The 18,556-nt window shown below is 47.3% G+C and overlaps 1 protein-coding gene across 1 annotated transcript in view; it reads right to left on the minus strand.

Annotated features, from left to right (window-relative positions):
• The window catches only part of BCL6 (BCL6 transcription repressor), an 11,432-nt gene extending 2,527 nt beyond the window's left edge, over nucleotides 1-8,905 (minus strand). The window contains exons 1-7 of the mRNA XM_029286451.1: nucleotides 8,795-8,905; nucleotides 8,298-8,470; nucleotides 7,736-7,957; nucleotides 5,838-6,818; nucleotides 3,495-3,676; nucleotides 2,189-2,356; nucleotides 188-318 (exon numbers count right to left, since the gene is read on the minus strand). Of these exons, the coding sequence (XP_029142284.1) occupies nucleotides 188-318; nucleotides 2,189-2,356; nucleotides 3,495-3,676; nucleotides 5,838-6,818; nucleotides 7,736-7,957; nucleotides 8,298-8,458 (1,845 nt within the window). The 5' untranslated portion in view covers nucleotides 8,459-8,470; nucleotides 8,795-8,905. The remainder of the gene's footprint in view (nucleotides 1-187; nucleotides 319-2,188; nucleotides 2,357-3,494; nucleotides 3,677-5,837; nucleotides 6,819-7,735; nucleotides 7,958-8,297; nucleotides 8,471-8,794) is intronic.
• Between the last annotated feature and the right edge of the window lie 9,651 nt (nucleotides 8,906-18,556).

An 18,556-nucleotide genomic window follows, 5' to 3' on the forward strand; every position in this document is an offset into this window, starting at 1 on the left:
GCTCCTAGGGAAGTGCCCCCCCCCCAACAGCGCAGCCCTCTACATTTAAAAAGGCCCAGCTTCCATCGCACCATTGCGGCCGCCATCTTGACTTCTTTGACCTGGGGAGGCCTCCGCAGCTCCTACTGCATCTCCAGAGGGTGGAGGGGCAACCGTGGACCCCCCTTCGGCCCCCACAGACACCCACCTGTACGAAGCGAGCTCCGCACGTTTCACATTTATACGGCTTCTCCCCGGAGTGGATCCGCGTATGAGTCTTGAGGTTAGCCGGCCGGTTGAACTGAGCCCCGCAGATGCCGCAACGGTAGGGCTTCTCGCCTGTTTTGACCAACCAAACGGCAGATGTTTAGCGTCTCAGCGTTATTTGCACACAAACGCACAACTCAGCTTTGAGTTCTCAGAGTCCTTGCTCAACGTTTGAATCTCTACATCCGTGTTTCTCGACCGCGGCAACTTTACGAGGGGTGGACTTCAACTCCCAGAATTCCCCAGCCCTGCAGAGCTGGCTGGGGAATTCTGGGAGTTGAAGCCCACCCTTCTTAAAGTTGTCGAGTCACTCGCCAACTTGACATTCCCTTTTAATAACACCTTTTGAAAAGTTTAGGCCAGGGGTCCACAAACGTGGCCCCTTTAAGACTTGTGGACTTCAACTCCCAGAATTCCCCAGCCAGCCATGCTGGCTGGGGAATTCTGGGAGTTGAAGTCCACAAGTCTTAAAGGGGCCACGTTTGAGGACCCCTGGTTTAGGCCCTTTAATCCTCATGGAAGTTGAGAATTAAACTCAACTCCCCCGAGTCATCCAGGATAAACTGTCCTGCAGACTTCAACTCCCAGAATTCCAAAGGCTTCCCTAGCTGAGGCTGCTGGGAGTTGAAGTCCTACAGGTGCAGATTGTCCCCCCCCCCAGCCGCGTTGCCAATGTTTCATTCAACAGGGCCATTTGTGACTCAATTTTGTTCTTTTCAATCCAATATTTGAGGGTCTTGGGGAGGGGGGGGCGCACAGATCACAGAGTGCTCTACAAAACACACAACTCAGCTCCCCCCCCTCCCAAAAAAAGGTCATATGCTCCAGGCTGTTTTCCAAGGAAGAACATGAAATTTCCCAGAATCCCCTGATCTGGGGCTATGGAAAGACCCCTCCCTCAATTCCCACGAGCCGATGCAAACTCTGTCCCTTTCTGGCATGAGACACACACACACAAACACACACACACACACACACACACAAACACATCACATGGACCAAAGGAGTGCAATTTGCAAGCCACAACTGTGTAGTCCTCAACTTACAACGATCCGTTTAGTGACCATCACAACGGCACTGAAAAGAAGTGAGTTATCACCGTTTTTCACACAACCGTTGCAGCATCCCCGAGGGGGTCACGTGATCAAAATTCGGACGCTTGACAACTGACTCATATTTATGACGGTCGCAGCGTCTCCAGATCATGTGATCCCCTTTTGTGACCTTCAGTGGGGGAAGAGCCAGATTCACTTAACAACCATGTAGCGGCAGTGATTCACTTAACAACGGTGGCCGGAAAGGTTGTAAAATGGGGCAAATCTCACTTACCAACCGTCTCGCTTAACGATGGAAATGTTGGGCCCAATCGTGGTCGTACGTAGAGGACTACCTGCGCTTGTTACTGGAATGTCTGCTGCAGGGAGCTTTCTCATATTCGTCTGAAGCTTTCTGACACCACCTACAGGCGTCCTCGACTTACGACGACGACTGGGGCCAGAGTTCGCCATCGTTAAGTTGGGGTGGTTGTAAAGCAAGTCATCCTGTGGCCTGATCCATTTTCATGACATGATTGTAAGTGTGAGGACTGGCCCTAAATCACTTTTTTTAGCGCCATCACAACTTTGAACGGTCACTAAACGAATGGTCGTAAGTGTGAGGACTGGTCCTAAGTCACTCTTTTTCGGTGCCGTCACAACTTTGGTCACTAAACAAATGGTCATAAGTGTGAGGACTGGCCCTAGGTCACTCTTTTTTTTGCCGTTACAAGTTTGGTCGCTAAACAAATGGTCGTAAGTGTGAGGACTACTTGCAAATGACCCTTCTTTTGCCATGGCTCTGCTGCCTGGCCCGTCCCCGGTGGATTGGGCCACTTCAAACCACCCTCTGCGATCGATGGCACTCCGGAGAGCCGCAGTTACGTGTCCCCCAGGTGAGGCTATACCTGTGTGGACGGTTTTGTGACTGGCTAGGTTCCCCTTGTAGCGAAACGAGGCCTGACAACGGTCACACTTGTAGGGTTTGTCACTGTGCGTTTGCAGGGAATGTTTCTTGAACGCGGCCTCTTCCGAGAATGGGCACTGGCATTCTTTGCAGAAAAAAGACCGGGTTTCTGTCGGAGAGGAAGAGGGGACGCGGGTGAGAATCGCCTGGAACCGCGCCACGCCGGGCCACCCTCAAAACCAGGCACGGGGTTGACCCTCGCCTCCCTCACCGTCAAAAAAACAAGCCAGGATTACCCCTCATCGAGATTCGCACCGGAGACACGAGATCGGTCTTGGTTAATCCTGGTTTGTTTGGGGTGCCCCGAGGGGGGCGCCTCCAACCCGTGGATGGCCCGTTCACAAACCCGGTTAGGCGCGTTATGAGAATGCAGGAAATGTTTGTACAGCACCATGTGATCCAACAGAAGGGCGGAACAGCCTTCAGCCCCAAATGAATGTTGGGATATAATATTATCTAATATAATACGGCATCTAATAATATGCTTCAAGCTACAGCAAAATCAGAAACGGGGGAATACGAAAAGGGTAACATTTCTGAACCTAATTTCACATACAGGTAGTCCTCGACTTACGACCAAAATTTTTGTTGCTAAGCAAGACGGTTGTTAAGTGAGATTTGCCCCCTTTTATGCCAGGGTTGTTAAGTGAATCACTGCAGTAGTCAGAAGGTTGCAAAAGGGGATCCCATGACCCCAGAACCATCATAAATATATGAGTCGCGTGCCATTTTATGAACTTTTATGCCACGGTCGTTAAGCGAATCGCTGAAATTGTGAAAGTCATTAAGTGAATCTGGCTTCCCTCGTTGCCTCTGACTGTCAGAAGCCAGCTGGAATGGTTGCAAATGGTGATCACATCAACCTGGGATGCAGCAACCGTCATAAATACATTCATAGTGCCAAGCTATGAATTTTGTTCACGTGACCGTGCGGAGGACGCAATGGTCATAAGTGCGAAGCCCAGTCGTAAGTGCAAGGCCTTGTCATAAGCACGAGGTCCAGTCCTAAGTCACTTTTGTCAGTGCCATTGGAACTTTGTCTCTAAACAAATGGCTGTAATTCGAGGATTACCTGTATTAAACTGACCCCGTCTGCAAAAGATGAGCCTCCCCACTCAAGCAGAGTCTATCTTTAAGCAGAAATAAACTTCTGCCTGCTCGGTATATCGAGGCAAGGAGTCAAGCCATCCTTTTAACCAACATGACGATCACCCCCCAAAAAATATCGGACACTTTTGTGGACTTACCACAACTGGAATCTGAATATTCCGATTGGGTTTCCCCCATTTCTTCTCCAAAGTTGGATCCGGGGGTATGAAGGCACATGTCCGAATGCTGCGGTGACCGAGAACCGCAGGAGCTGCACTTGGACGAATGCAGATACAACGGGGACTGGTCCTCACTGCTCTGAGGAGAACCATCAAGTGACCTAGAAGAAGCAAGAAACTGGGTTAAGACTAACATCCAGTGGCGGGAAACTGCCCTTTGATTCTTCAAGGGCTGAGCTAAACTGCGGTTTGTTACTCAGATAATACTCGACTCGGCTATCGCATTTGGCGAAGAAAGAGCTTCTTTAAGTTACAATTTGGCGACCACAAAGGGTCCTCAAGTCTCTTCAGGCAGTCCATGAAGTCAAATACGTAAATATTTTAAAATTTCTCGGTGTTACTCGGTAATCCTCGACTTATGACCACAACAGAGCCCAAAATTTCTATTGCTAAGCGAGCTATTGAATTTTGCCCCATTTTACGACCTGCAGTTGTTAAGTGAGTAACACAGTTGTTAAGTGAATCTGGCTTGTCAGAAGGTCGCAAAAGGGGATCATCACATGACCCCGGGACAATGCGACCGTCATAAATGAGAGTCAGTTGCCAAGCATCTGAATTTTGATCACGGGACCGTGAGGATGCTGCAACGGTCGTAAGTGTGAAAAACCATCCTAAGCCATTTTTTTCAGTGCCGTTGTAACTTTGAATGGTCCCTAAATAAACTGTCGTAAGTAAAAGACCATGCGTAATTTCTAGCGCAGTGAGTATCGATAGATGCAATACACACTAGCCAAACTCTTTGGGTTCCTCAACCGTTTTTAAGAAGATAAAGGGGTCCTGCAAATGAGCTACACTATAAACCAAGATGTACAAACCAACATTTGTCCTGTTCCAACTCACCAAGGTTTATATCCCTGTTAATCAAACTGCCTGAAGTGTAGATTTAACAACAGGTTGCCGGTTTTAATATGCTGGCCAATGGCAAGCAATGCAGGGACTCTGCTCAGCCTATGCGCACCCCATATTAACATGCACCCCAAATTAACCACTTACCAGGAACAGCGTTGTACAGTTGAACCCTAAACCCAGTAAGCAAGGCGAGTACACACAACTCCTAAATCCACGCACACACAACGGTAAAACTGACTTCGGATCTCCTATGAATACGGGCATTTCTTCCCTAGCTGACCTGGGGACAGGGGTGTTGTGTGAACTACAAGCGCAGCATAATGGAGGAAGTTGTGGCCTGCCATCTCAACACCCCAGCCACACCGAAAGGAATTCTCACAGCTCCCAAAAGCTGGAAGACTTTTTTTTTCATGATGTACCCGTAGCTAAAATGAATTTAACCAAATTGATAAGGTGACGAGTACATGTACGTGGAAGTTAAGGATGATTTATTAGGTAAATAAATAGATAGCCTGTGCCCTTTTGGGGTAATTGTTTCAGAAATATTTCCTTAACCTAAACAAAATAACCAAAGATGGGGGAAAAAACGGTGAGGATAGGAGTGACTTTCGACTTCTTGCTGGCTTTCCCATTGAGTTTTCTTTGGAGAATCAGCGGTGTATAGAAAATCTTCCTTCCTTCCTTCCTTCCTTCCTTCCTTCCTTCCTTCCTTCCTTCCTTCCTTCCTCCCTCCCTTTCTTCCCTCCTTCTTTTCTTCCCTTCCATTTCCTGCCTGCAAGCGGTTATTGGTAAAGGAAGCAAGGGATTGCTAGAATGCCTGGGAAATTGTCATGGAATCTCAAAACTGAAGACCACACGATTGCAGCAGCAGCTCAGCAAGGCAGCAACAGCCAATAGCACTAAAGCAACCATACCTCCCCCAAATTCCATCCCCTTGAAGTTGTGGGTCCCAGATTTTAAACGCTGCGTAAGCTCGTCCATTTGAGCTACCTGGCTTCAACAAAGGTTGCGTTATGACCCACTGTTTCGCCCAGTTAAAGGTCACAAGAGTTTAACAGTGTATAGATTACACTGACACTCAAGAAAAGCACTTCTGGAGGATACAGGGTTGGGAAGAGATGGCTGAATTAAATTAATTCAGCTTTTCTTGGCCTCAGCAACTCGAAGATGTGCGGACTTCACCTTCTGGCTGGGGAATTCTGGGAGCTGAAGTCCACACATCTTCCACCTTGCTAAAATTGCAAAACGCTGCCCTAACTCAAAATATATTTTAGCACCCCAGTGGCTAGTACGATCAGACCTGGCAAGAAATTTGGATGAGACACCACTAGTAAATCCAAATCTACACACACATGAACACCAACACGCACACCCGCTACTGATCCAAGAAGGAAGAGGCCCTTTGCCTCGTACCTGTTAAGAATATTGTTTAGGCGGCTCGCTTGCGGGATGGTTGAGTCTTCCCCGTTGATGTTGAGCTTGGTTGGGGACTGCACATCCATGTTCTCGGGTTCCAGCGATTGCTGACATGCCAAGGAGGGCCCGTACGGCCGTGGGGAGAGGGTCCCAGCCTCGGTGTGTTCGGGGCCGTCCTCCTTGGCATTCTGGTTGAGCGAGTTGAGCACGATAAACTTGTACTTTTTCCAGTTGCACGCCTTGGGGTCCGTGGGACTCTTAGCCGACGTCGCGCTCGGACTGATACAGGCGTTCTTACTGCTGCTGGACTCGGTTGGCGAGTTGGGTTGGCAGTCCGACTTCTGCGGGCTCTGAGGGCTGGTCACCACCTTCCGGTTCATGGGTGCGTTGGTGGGCTCGAAGCACTGGGTCCTCTTGGCTTCGGGAGCGGACCTCTCCTCCACCTTGCTCGTTTTGCCGCACGCAAAGTAGGCGTTGTTGACAGCCAGGGAGGGTGCAGGATCAGGACCTGTCGCGGCACCGTAACGGACTTCAGTTTTGTTCTCCTCGGCCGCTTCTTCCTTCGGAGAGTAGACGGCGGGGTGGCAGAGGCTGGGGGAGATATTAGCCACCACCCTGGTAAACTCAGCGGCGTTGGTCCGTTGCATGTTGCAGGGCGCCACGCGCTCTCTCGGAAAGGGGTGCCCTCTCGAAGCCTCCGAGATGGGCATCCGTGCATCTCGTAGTTCTTCGTCCGAATACAGGTATCCGCCGATGGGCACAGGGTTGTAGCTAGTGTAGGAGATGGGGGATCCGGACATGCTGCTGTACAAACTGGGCATGAAGGCTCGCCCGTCACAAACGGAACCGTTCCGAAGCGGTAAGTTGCTTTCTGAGATATCCCGGCTCCTGTAAGCCATCATGTTGGGTTGGCTGAGCATCTGGTTAGCTAAGAAATCTTCCCGGGAGCTTTTGGCAGCCGAGACCATTTCCGTTTCACTGAAGCCAGAGGAAAAATGACGTTACGACACAGGTAGTCCCCGATTTACGGCCACAATTGAGCCCCAAAAATTTCCGCTGCTAAACGCGACGGTTGTTACGTGAGTTTTGCCCTGTTCTACGGCCATTTCTGCCATGGTTGTTAGGTGAATCACTGCCGTTGTTAAGCTAGTAACCCATTCGTTAAGTGAATCTGGCTTCCCCCACTGACTTTGCTTGTCGAAAGGTCGCAAAAGGGGATCCCGGGACACGGTGACCATCGTAAATACGAGTCGGTTGCCATGTGTCTAAATTTTCATCACGTGACCACGGGGATGCTACAACCGTCGTAAGTGTGAATAAATGGTCCTAAGTCCCTTTTTTCAGTGCCGTTGTAACTTTGAACGGTCACTAAATGAACTGTTGTAAGATGAGGACTATCTGTACTGTATTTGGAGCCCCCCTTAGTTAAAAACATTCAGCAAACGCCCAGCAGAGGGCAGCACCTAACTGAAGCTAGGTGCTCTCCCAAAGCTAAACTGAGTTAAACTTGGTTTAATGCTCGGATGGGAGATTTTGTCCTGTCCGTCGCTGGCTGTGGGATCCCGAGTAGACTCCCAGCACTTTCTAAAACACCTAGAATTCCCCTTAGGCCAGTGTTTCTCAATCTTGGCCATCTTGAAGAGGTGTGGACTTCATCTCCCAGAATTACCCACCGGCTGGGGAATTCTGGGAATTGAAGTCCACGCCTCTTAATATGGCCAAAAGTTGAGACACGATGCCTTAGGTTGCTAGGAATTCATCCTACAACCTCTTATCTCAGAAGTGGATGAAGAAAACTAGTCTTTTTTTTAGGGGTAGAAAACCACCGCCTCCGGGAAGGCAGGGGTACCGCGTTCAAATCCCACCTCGCGCTATAAAACCACCCTGTCTCTCACCTGGAGTTCAGGAGCCTCCGGCAGGTGTCCACCACGTGCTCCATCTGCAGGTAGAGAGCGGTGGCCATCACCGCCAGGATGTTGGTCTCCCGCAAATTGAGGCGAGACGTGTACATAAAATCCAGCAGGATCCCAAATCCTTCCGGACTGATCTCCGGATCTAAATTCAGGACCGACAAGTTGCACTTTAGCTGGTCGGTGAAGATGCTATAGAAAAGGCCGCTGCGGGGAAGGAAAGGGATAATTCTGGTCAAGACGTTGCAAAAAAAAAAAGGCGTTGAAACTTTGGGAAAAGGTGCAGAGAAGAGCAACCGAGACGATTAAAGGTCCGGAGACTAAAACATACGAAGAACGGCTGCGGGATTTGGGTATGGCCAGTCTAAAGAGAAGGAGAAATAGGGGGGAGATGATAGCAGTCTCCCAGTATTCTGCAAGGCTGTTTGGGTGGCTGCAATGGGGCCATGATGTGGCCGCAATGTGACTGCGATGCTGCAACGTGGCTACGACGTGGCTGCATCGACATGCCACAGTGAAAGTTTTGGGGCATGTCGGCGCCTCTCACCTGCAGGCCATCAGCACCGTTTTGTGCGCCCGGAATTGCTCCCGGCTCACGATAATGACCACGTCGGTAAGGATATCCCGGCTCCGAAGGCGGTTGAGGTTGAGCAGAACGTCGCTGGCGTGCCGGGTGAACTGGATGCAGCTGTCGGCCGGGGAGGCCATCTTGGTTGTGTCCTGGGGGGGGGGCAGGTAGAAGGGGGGGGATATTTACTTAATTTCGTTGTGAGTTACACAATTGACAATAAAGATATTCTATTCTACTCTATATTCTATTCTATTCATTTTCTATTCTATTCTATTCAATTCTATATTCTATTCTATTCTATTCATTTTCTATATTCTATTCTATTCTATTCATTTTCTATTCTATTCTATTCATTTTCTATATTCTATTCTATTCTATTCTATTCTATTCTATTCTATTCTATTCGAATGCTTGTAAGTTGAGGACTGCCTGTAGGGGGAGAGAGGGTTTGGTCCGTGCCCTCCTGTGCCCACCTGTATACGGTTCCCGGCTGCCTCTAATGAAATATTCCGCGAGGGACGCTGGGCGACGTGACTGGCACAGCATGGAATTTCAAGCACATCCCTCAGGCTTCAACTCACAATCCCAACGACGCTTTCGGACCTGGGCGAATTTAAACAAAAAAAGCAGGGAAAAAGAGAAGAAGGGGAAAAAAAGCGTCAGAAATTAGCCAGGTTAAGACCTCGCTCAAAACTTTCCAGATTCGGCTTTGGAGAAAGCAGGGTCACATCCCAAACCATCACCATCAAGGGTGTCGCGCGGTCGTTACATGGATCCGGCTGCCTGCGTTGACTTTGCGGGTCCCAAGGGAGATCACGTGACCCTCGTCATGAATACGTGCCAGTGGTCAAGCACCCGAATTGTGATTACTTGACCGTAGGGATGTCGCGAGGGTCATAAGTGCGAGGATTTCTTTCCCCCAGTGTCGCCGTAACTTTAAACGATGGCTTAAGCCCAAATCTCTGCATTAGAAAGGTGAGAAAGAGGGATCCACCTTTTCTCCAAAGCACCAGGAGGCAGGACAAGAAACGACGGATGGAAAGCAATCAAGGAGAGAAGCAAGCTGGAACTAAGGAGGAATTTCCTGACAGTGAGGACGATTAACCAGTGAATGCTCCATCACTGGAGGTTTTTAAGAAGAGACTGGACAGCCATTTTGACTGGAAAGGTATACAGTCTCCTGTTTGAGGAGGGTATTGGACTAGATGACCTCCAAGATCCCTTCCAGATTCTATTCTATTCTATTCTATTCTATTCTATTCTATTCTATTCTATTCTATTCTATTCTATTCTCCATTCCATTCCATTCCATTCCATTCTCCATTCCTGTTGTTCTATTTCTATTCTATTCTCCATTCCATTCTATTCTCCATTCCTGTTCTATTTCTATTTCTATTTCTATTTCTATTTCTATTTCTATTTCTATTTCTATTTCTACTTCTACTTCTATTTCTATATTCTATTCTGTTCTGTTCCACGCAACTTTTTAAATTCATCCACAAGGTGAGAAGTGCTGTCTGCTGGACTGCTATGATGATTCTCCCCACACGAGGGCGCTCCTGTATAAATGACTATATGAATTAAATTATCCGTGCTGCTTATTTAAGGAAACGGTGATCAGATGCCCACCAAATGAAAATAAAGACTCTCTTAGGTTTAACTCGGCATCTGAGGACTTGATGGAAACAGAATAACATGGAAATAGTATGTCTTTGTATGGGATTTTTCAAATTTCCCAATTTAGTTTATCACCCGGTGGTGCCCCATCCAAAGATTAACCAGATCTGATCTGCCCTAGCTTTTTAATTAGCTAGTTGCTGCCACCAGCTCTGTATTTCAATTGGTAGACATCAGCGGGTCGCTATTATTATTATTATTATTATTATTATTATTATTATTATTATTATTATTATTATTATTATTAAGAATATTCAAACTGCTGATTATCCAGGTTAATTTAACAATGACCCAGGTTAACTTTCTTTAATTGTGATACCAGCTCAGATTGGACAACTCTGAGATACTCCATGAATGTCTAACTTCCCAACTTTGGGAATCATCCAAATGAGGTTTTTAAACTCCCAGAATTCTCAGGGAGGTCCATGCTGGCTGGGGAATTCTGGGAATTAAAATTGCTGAGGTTAATAGCTCCCCATGCTGAGGAATTCTGGGAGTTGAAATCCACACGTTTTAAAGTTGCCAAGTTTGAAGACCCCTGTCTTACTCCATCCCGGTGCCTTAGGGGGGTCACTGAACCCCACTTTTCCATTACAGCTAGTCCCGGACTCATAAGCCTTCGTTTAGTGACCGTTCCAAGTTACAACGGCACTGAAAAAAGTGACTTAGGACCGTTTTCACACTTAACGACCATTGCAGTATCCCCGTGGTCACCTGATCAATATTCGGACGCTGGGGAACTGACTCATATTTATGACGGTTGCGGCGTCTCCCGGGGTCACGTGATCCCCTTTTGCGAACTTCTGACGAGCGAAGTCCATGGGGAAGCCAGATTCGCTTAACGACCGGGTTATTAACTTAACAACCGCAGGGAACAACTGCGGCAAGACAGGTCGTAAAACGGGCCCAAACGCCATTCCATCAGAATAGAGCTGGAAGGGACCCGGGAGGTCATCTAGTCCGACCCGCCCCCCTGCTCAGCCAGGCCACCCTATACCATTTCAGACACATGGTTGTTCAATCTCTTCTTAAAAACCTCCAGTGATGGAGCACCCCCAACTTCTGGTGGCAAGCCGTTCCACCGGTTAATCGCACTCCTTGTTAGGAGAATATTGGAGCCTGTCTCACTTAGCAACCGAAATTTTGGTTGTTAAGTGGAGGACTACTTGTAAATGATCTGGATGGATGAAAAACAAACTGAAGCATCTAATCCATCATCATCCGTTTGTTCATTCTACGTCAGCAAATGGATTTAGATGAGGCTGACCTCAACCGATTTCTCCGATCCCAGCAGAAACAAGAATAACAATTATGTTGTTGTTGTTGTTGTTATTATTATTCCACTGCAACTCAGTATGATGCATGCTCTGGAATAAACTCTGTGAGTCATAAAAGGTGCTAGCAGATTCCTTCTGTCTGGGGGGCTAAACTAAGAGAGGGGAGGAGATGAGTGGGTTTCAAAATATTAAGGGGCATAGAAAACGTTTCTTGAAGGATCTGAAGGGGTGTCTTGTAGGCCCAGGTTTCTCAAACTCAGCAATTTTAAGATGGCTGGACTTCAACCCCAAAAAATCCCCAGCCAGCATGAGTGGACTTCAATTTCCGAGAATCTTGCAGCCAGGAAGAATAGACTTCAGCTCCCAGAATTCCCATCCAGCAGAGAGGATTTCAACTCCCAGAATTATCCAGCCAGCATGAGTAGGCCTCAACTCCCAGAATCCTCCAGTCACGAAGAATAGACTTCAATTCCCAGAATTCCCTATCTAGCATGAGTAGGCCTCAAGTCCCAGAATCCTCCAGCCAGGAAGAATAGACTTCAGTTCCCAGAATTCCCCAACTAGCATGAGTAGGCCTCAAGTCCCAGAATCCTCCAGTCACGAAGAATAGACTTCAATTCCCAGAATTCCCTATCTAGCATGAGTAGGCCTCAAGTCCCAGAATCCTCCAGCCAGGAAGAATAGACTTCAACTCCCAGAATTCCTCAACTAGCATGAATGGACTTCAACTTCCAGAATTCCCCACCCAGCATGAGTGGACTTCAACTCCCAGAATCCTCCAGCCAGGAAGAATAGACTTCAACTCCCAGAATTCCTGAGCCAGCATGAGTAGGCCTCAACTCCCATAATTCCTCAGCCAGCAAGAATAGACTTCAATTCCCCCAAAACTCACAGCAAATATGAGTGAACTTCAACTCCCAGAATCCCACAGCAAGGATGAATGGACTTCAACGTCCAGCATTTCCCAGCCAGCGAGAATAATTTCAACTCCCAGAATTCCCCAGTCAGCATATGTGGACTTCAGCTCCACCTAGTAACCACTGCAACTCCTGGAGCAAATGAAGAATGACATAGCCCAGGGGTAGGCAACCTTGGCTCTTTTATGACTGGTGGACTTCAACTCCCAGAATTCCTCAGCCAGCATGGGGGAACTATGGCCCCTTCATGACTCGTGGACTTCAACTCCCAGAATTCCTCAGCCAGCATGGCTCAGCTTGGAAACCTCTCCCTTTCCCCTCAGCATGGCTGGCTCAGGAATTCTGGGAGTTGAAGTCCACCAGGCATAAAAGAGCCAAGGTTGCCTACCCCTGGCTTAGGCCTGTATTTCTCAACCTTGACCACTCGGAGATGTGTGGACTTCAACTCCCAGAATTCCTGAGCCAGGCACGCTGAGGGGAAAGGGAGAGGTTTCCAAGCTGAGCCATGCTGGCTCAGGAATTCTGGGAGTTGAAGTCCACCAGTCATAAAAGAACCAAGGTTGCCTACCCCCGGCTTAGCCTGTCCCTGACATCTGGGCCAACCACATTCCAGACCCAGGTCCCCTTCCGAACAGTCTCCAAGGGCAGCCCCACGTAACCGCATTGCAGTAATCCATGCCCGTGGACAGCCAAGTGTAGCTGATGCTCTACGGCGATTGTCACTAAATGCGTCTCAAAATAACACAAGAGAAGCCAAGGCCAAGGACTAACACCCAGCCCCTTTTGCTCAGGAATCCCCCCCCCCAAAGAGGGTTTGCAACGTTGTGTGTTCAGACCCCTTCTCCATTGGCCACAACTCATCCTAGACCCACAATTTGCTCAAAAACATTTCAGATCCTGTCTGCTACATTCACTCATTTCTAAACCAGGACCCTGAGCCACAAACAGTTGAGGTTGCATCTCAAAAAAATTAACCACCATTGATGCTAATCAGGCTTAGTGTAACGAATCAGCGTGGCTGCTGGTTCCTTCATTGACCTGGTTGAATGGGCTGTGTGAACGCAGCCAGGATGGGATCCATTCCAGAGTTGGTCCACAAAGCTTTAGCACAGGGGTCTTCAAACGTGGCCCTTTTATGACTTGTGGACTTCAACTCCCAGAATTCCTCAGCCAGCGTTGCTACGCTGGCTGAGGAATTCTGGGAGTTGAAGTCCACAAGTCATAAAAGGGCCACGTTTGAAGACCCCTGCTTTAAGCACATTCACACATGAATTGCAATCCAAGCTTGTCTCTTGATATCGAAGACCCAAGCGCTTTTAATTCCCAAAGCTTGTCGCTTGTGGGTTGAAAAATTCACCACACATACACACCTACACACAGATCGGCTCAAAACCCTCCTAGAAACATCAGCAGATTTGAGCATAAATCAGAACTGGCAGAAAAAACGGGAAGAAGAAAAGCTTGCGATGAATTGGACAGTTTTGCAACCTTGACTTGGGTGAACTTCAACTCCCAGATTTTATCATCCTGGAAGTAGAGTTTAGGAATAAATAATGTATGTTTTTTTAAAAAAATTGTGAGCTGTCCATCATTGATCTGAGATGGTTATAGAAATTGGATGGATGGATGGATGGATAGATAGATAGATGATAGAGATGATAGATAGATAGATAGATAGATAGATAGATAGATAGATAGATAGATAGATAGATAGATATAGATAGATAGATAGATAGATAGATAGATAGATATAGATAGATAGATAGATAGATAGATAGATAGATAGATAGATAGATAGATAGATAGATATAGATAGATAGATAGATAGATAGATAGATAGATAGATAGATAGATAGATAGATAGATAGGTGGGTGGGTGGGTGGGTGGGTGGGTGAGTGGGTGAGTGGGTGAGTGGGTGAGTGGGTGAGTGGACGGGTGGACGGGTGGATGGATGGATGGATGAATAAATATAGGATAAATGGATAGATACAGAAGGATGAATAGCTAGATAGACAGACTGATAGATGATAGATTGATGGAGATGGATGGATGGATGGAGAGACAGAAGAATAGATATATAATGGATGGAGATGAATGGATGGACAGGTGGATAGGTAGGTAGATAGGTAGGTAGATAGATAGATATGGATGGATGGATGGATGGATGAAATGAATAAATAGTAGATGGATAAATGGATAGATATAGAAGGATGAATAGCTACAGTGGTTCTCAACCTTTTTAATGCCGCGACCCCAACCGGTCATAAGTCGAGGACTAAACCGGTCGTAAGTCAAGGACTAAACCGGTTATAAGTTGAGGACTAAACCGGTCGTAAGTCGAGGACTAAACTGGTCGTAAGTCGAGGACTAAACCGGTCGTAAGTCGAGGACTACCCAACCGGTCGTAAGTCGAGGACTTTCCCTGCCCGGGAGCACCACGCATGCATGGCTCCGTCCCCTGCGCCGGCCGAGGCGTAGCTGGCAAGCGGCAGAGATGGAGCAGGCCGACCACCAGCTGGCCCAGCCCAAGGGAGGTAAGGCACCCGCCGGAAAAGGGGAAAAAATGGCTTGCTTGGCGACCCCCGTGAAATGGTCGATCGACCCCAAATGGGGTCCCGACCCACAGGTTGAGAACCACTGAGCTAGATAGACAGACTGATAGATGATAGATCGATGGAGATGGATGGATGGATGGATGGACAGACAGAAGAACAGATATGTAACGGATGGAGATGAATGGATGGACAGATGGATAGGTAGGTAGGTAGGTAGGTAGGTGGATGGACGGACAGACAGACAGACAGACAGATACAGATAGACAGACATGGATGGATAGATGGATGGATGGATGGACAGATATTGCCAATAGCAACCAGCTTCCTGATCAGGATGAGGGCTGGACCAGCTTCCTCTCCTGGCGTAACCCCATCTATTCTACTCTGGGAAATGCCGATTCCTTCCATCGAGGAGTTAAGCCATGGCCTCCATTGGAAGCCAAGGAGCTGAGAGATGGCTCATCACTGGGACGCTCCTCCCGATCCAGCCAAACGAATCCTCCCGGCTTTGGGAGTCGAATTCTGGCGACGGCACCAACGGGAGGAAAGTCGGCCTCTCCTTCGGGGCTGAGATTCTCCCAAACTAACCCAAGCAGCGGCAACTAGGTTAAATCGCACCCTGCATAATTTTTTTAAAAATCAGAAACCTCATCCCCTTTGGCTGTTGTGCATTGTGGTTTGCCCCTGGAATCAGACGTGCCGGGCCCTTTGTTCCACTGGTTCAACCGGAATAGAGCCGGAAGGGACCTTGGAGGTCATCTAGTCCAACCCCCTCCTCAAGCAGGAGACCCTATGCCGTTTCAGACAAGTGGCTGCCTCTTCTTAAAAGCCTTCTTCTAGGAAGGGAAGGGAGGAAGGAAGGAAGGAAGGAAGGAAGGAAGGAAGGGAAGGAAGGAAGGAAGGAGGGAGGAAGGAAGGAAGGAGGAAGGAGGAAGGAAGGAAGGAAGGAGGAAGGAAGGAAGGAAGGAAGAAGAAGGAAGGAAGAAGGAAGGAAAGAAAGAAGGAAGGAAGGGGGAAGGAAGGAGAAAGGAAAGAAGGAAGGAAGAAGAAGGAAGGAAGAAGGAAGGAAAGAAAGAAGGAAGGGGGAAGGAAGGAAGAAGGAAAGAAGGAAGGAAGAAGAAGGAAGGAAGGAAGGAAGGAGGAAGGAAAGAAAGAAAGAAGGAAGGAAGGAAGGAAGGAAGGAAGGAAGGGAAGGAAGGAAGGAAGGAAGGAAGGAAGGGACCTCGGAGGTCTTCTAGTCCAACCCCCTGCTTAAGCAGGAGACCCTAGACCATTTCAGGCAAAACCCTCCAGTGTTAGAACGCACACTTTCACTCTTGTGCATTGTGATTGCACAAGCAAAGTCCTAGCTGCCCGATATCCATCTCGCCTTACACATCCATGGCTCCCTGCCACCAAATCCCATTTCTGGATTTTACTTCGCATTTTGTTATTTTTAATTTCTGGTTTTCCCTGTCGGCTGTTTCCCGGTCCAAAATTAGCGGGCCGCAAATCTAATAATCAACGAACAGAAGCATTACAGGTCAGCCTTTCTGCTGGTTTGAGCATCAGTTCCCTAACTTTTTTTTTTTTCCTTCTGCCTTAAATAAGTGGTTTTTTTTTTCTTCTCTTCATCGTAAGCAAGCGAGGAACGGATCCCTCGGCTAATTTAGATCCATCGGTTCCTGCAGGACCTGATAATTAACCGGACGGGGACCCTTCGTTTCCGATTTAGACTTGCAAACGAATCCTGCCAACAAGCTGACCAGTTTTTCCCTTGGGTTGTTTGCATGAACTTGTGAAAAAAAGCAGTGTGTGTGTGTGGGGGGGAGAAAAGGATGCAGGCTCAATTAAGCCCTGCCCTGCTTAGGAAAAAAAATAATAATCTAGTTTACTGTCCTTTTTTTTTTTTTTTTAAAGGACTTGGTATTTCTGAACAAGAAATATGGTTTTTAAGAACAGACAGATAAATAAATGAAAGGATGACCCTCGCCTAATTTTGCACTGCCGGGCGGATTAAATATTTCATGAATTTCCACTCTGGGGATGTTGCAAGACTGCCGGTATTTTAGGCTGCCTTCGGATGGACTACGAAAACCTGGATGACGATTAAAAATTTAAAAGCCTCGGCACAAGGACACACGGACTGAATTTCGATTTGATGGAGAGAGAGAGAGAGAGAGAGAGGGAGAGAAACAGAGAAAAACAAAGAGAGAGAGAGAGAGAGAAACAGAGAGAGAGAGAGAGAGAGAGAAAGACACAGAGAAAGAGAAAAAGAGAGAGAACAAAAGAGAAGGAGAGAAACAGAAAAACAAAGAGAACGAGAAAGAAAGAATGAAAGAGAGAAAAACAGAGAATGAGAGAGAATGAGAGAAACAGAGAAAGAATGAGAAACAGAAAGAGAATGAGAGAGAAACAGAGAAAAACAGAGAGAACGAGAGGAAAAGAGAAAAGGAAAGAGAAACAGAAAAAAGAGGAAAAGAGAAAAAGAGAAACAAAAACAAAGAGAGAACGAGAGAAAGAGAGAAACAGAAAAACAGAACGAGAAGAGAAAAAGACAGAATGAGAAACAGAGAAAGAGAAAGAGAAAAACAGAGAATGAGAAAAAGAGAGAAAGAGAGAATGAGAAAGAACGAGAGAGAAAAAAAGAAGAAAGCAGAGAGAACGAGAAAGAAAACAGAAAAACAGAGAGAAAAAAACACACGAGAGAGAGAGAGAGAGAGAGAGAGGAAAGACAAAAAGAACACCTGAACGAGGCAGATCCTGAACTGAACGAAAGTAACACTTTCTCCCCGATCCGGTTCAAGTAGCAAATTCTGAATTTGGGGGATTTTTTTTTTTTTTTAAAGATCTCGCATGCCTTTCTCGACGGACCGACTTGAAACCAAGTTTGTCCTTTGAATAAACCGGGATTAAAAATGCAAGCCGATGCTTCAATCTCTCCTTTGCGTGGAGCTAAGTCCCAGCCTCAGTTTCCCTAGCCAACTAAGAGTTTTACAAGCACTCCTTAACAATCCCGTCTGCTTAGCAAAGTTACAACAGAAAACCTCCACCCCTCCCAAAAGGGTACTTATGATATGACCTAGATCCAGAGTTGTGACGACTGCACGCCCACACACACACACACACAACCATATGACCGAATTTCGACTGCTTGGCAACCGGTTCCCTTTTATATATACCACCGGTTGCAGGGTTCTGCGTTCGAGAGTCCACGATTCATGGTGGATTTTTTCAAGTTTCCTTTCCAGCAAAAAAAAAAAAAAAAAAACTGCCCCAAGGATTACACCGAGTTGCTTTTACGAGTTGCCGGAATAAAAAGCATAAAATCAGGGGGGGGGGTCTCGATTTACGACCGTCACGACTTATGACAAAAATTCCAGGTTGTAAGTAGAGGAATCCCTGTAATTTGAGGGAGTGGGGGGGGTAGACCGCAGAGAAACCGAAGCCCCTATGTCTATCAAGAAGGGATTGGGAAGAGGACAAAATCGGCACGATGCTCCAGAATCTCTTGGGAAAGTTAGATGGGCAGGACATAAATGTAATCAATGAGCGATAAATCAAATAAACATCGCAACATTTTGCAATTAAAGGATCTCTGAAGTTTTTTTTGCTTTTTTTATTAATGGCCCATGCTCCACAGCTGGCATCCCTTTCCTGGGGTCACCTGGGGGGGGAGAGATTATAGGGAGGGGTGGAGGAAATGGGGCCAAAAAAAAAGCAAAAACCCGAATTTCACCTCTTCGCCTAAAAAGCGTTTAAAATCGAAAGGGCCCCGAGAGCTGCTCTTCCACACCCGGCCACCAGAGGGCAGCGTTGCTCCGCGCAC

Source organism: Protobothrops mucrosquamatus, unplaced genomic scaffold (assembly GCF_001527695.2).
Source record: "Protobothrops mucrosquamatus isolate PMUCROS unplaced genomic scaffold, P.Mucros_1.0 scaffold3706, whole genome shotgun sequence".
Taxonomy (NCBI): domain Eukaryota; kingdom Metazoa; phylum Chordata; class Lepidosauria; order Squamata; family Viperidae; genus Protobothrops; species Protobothrops mucrosquamatus.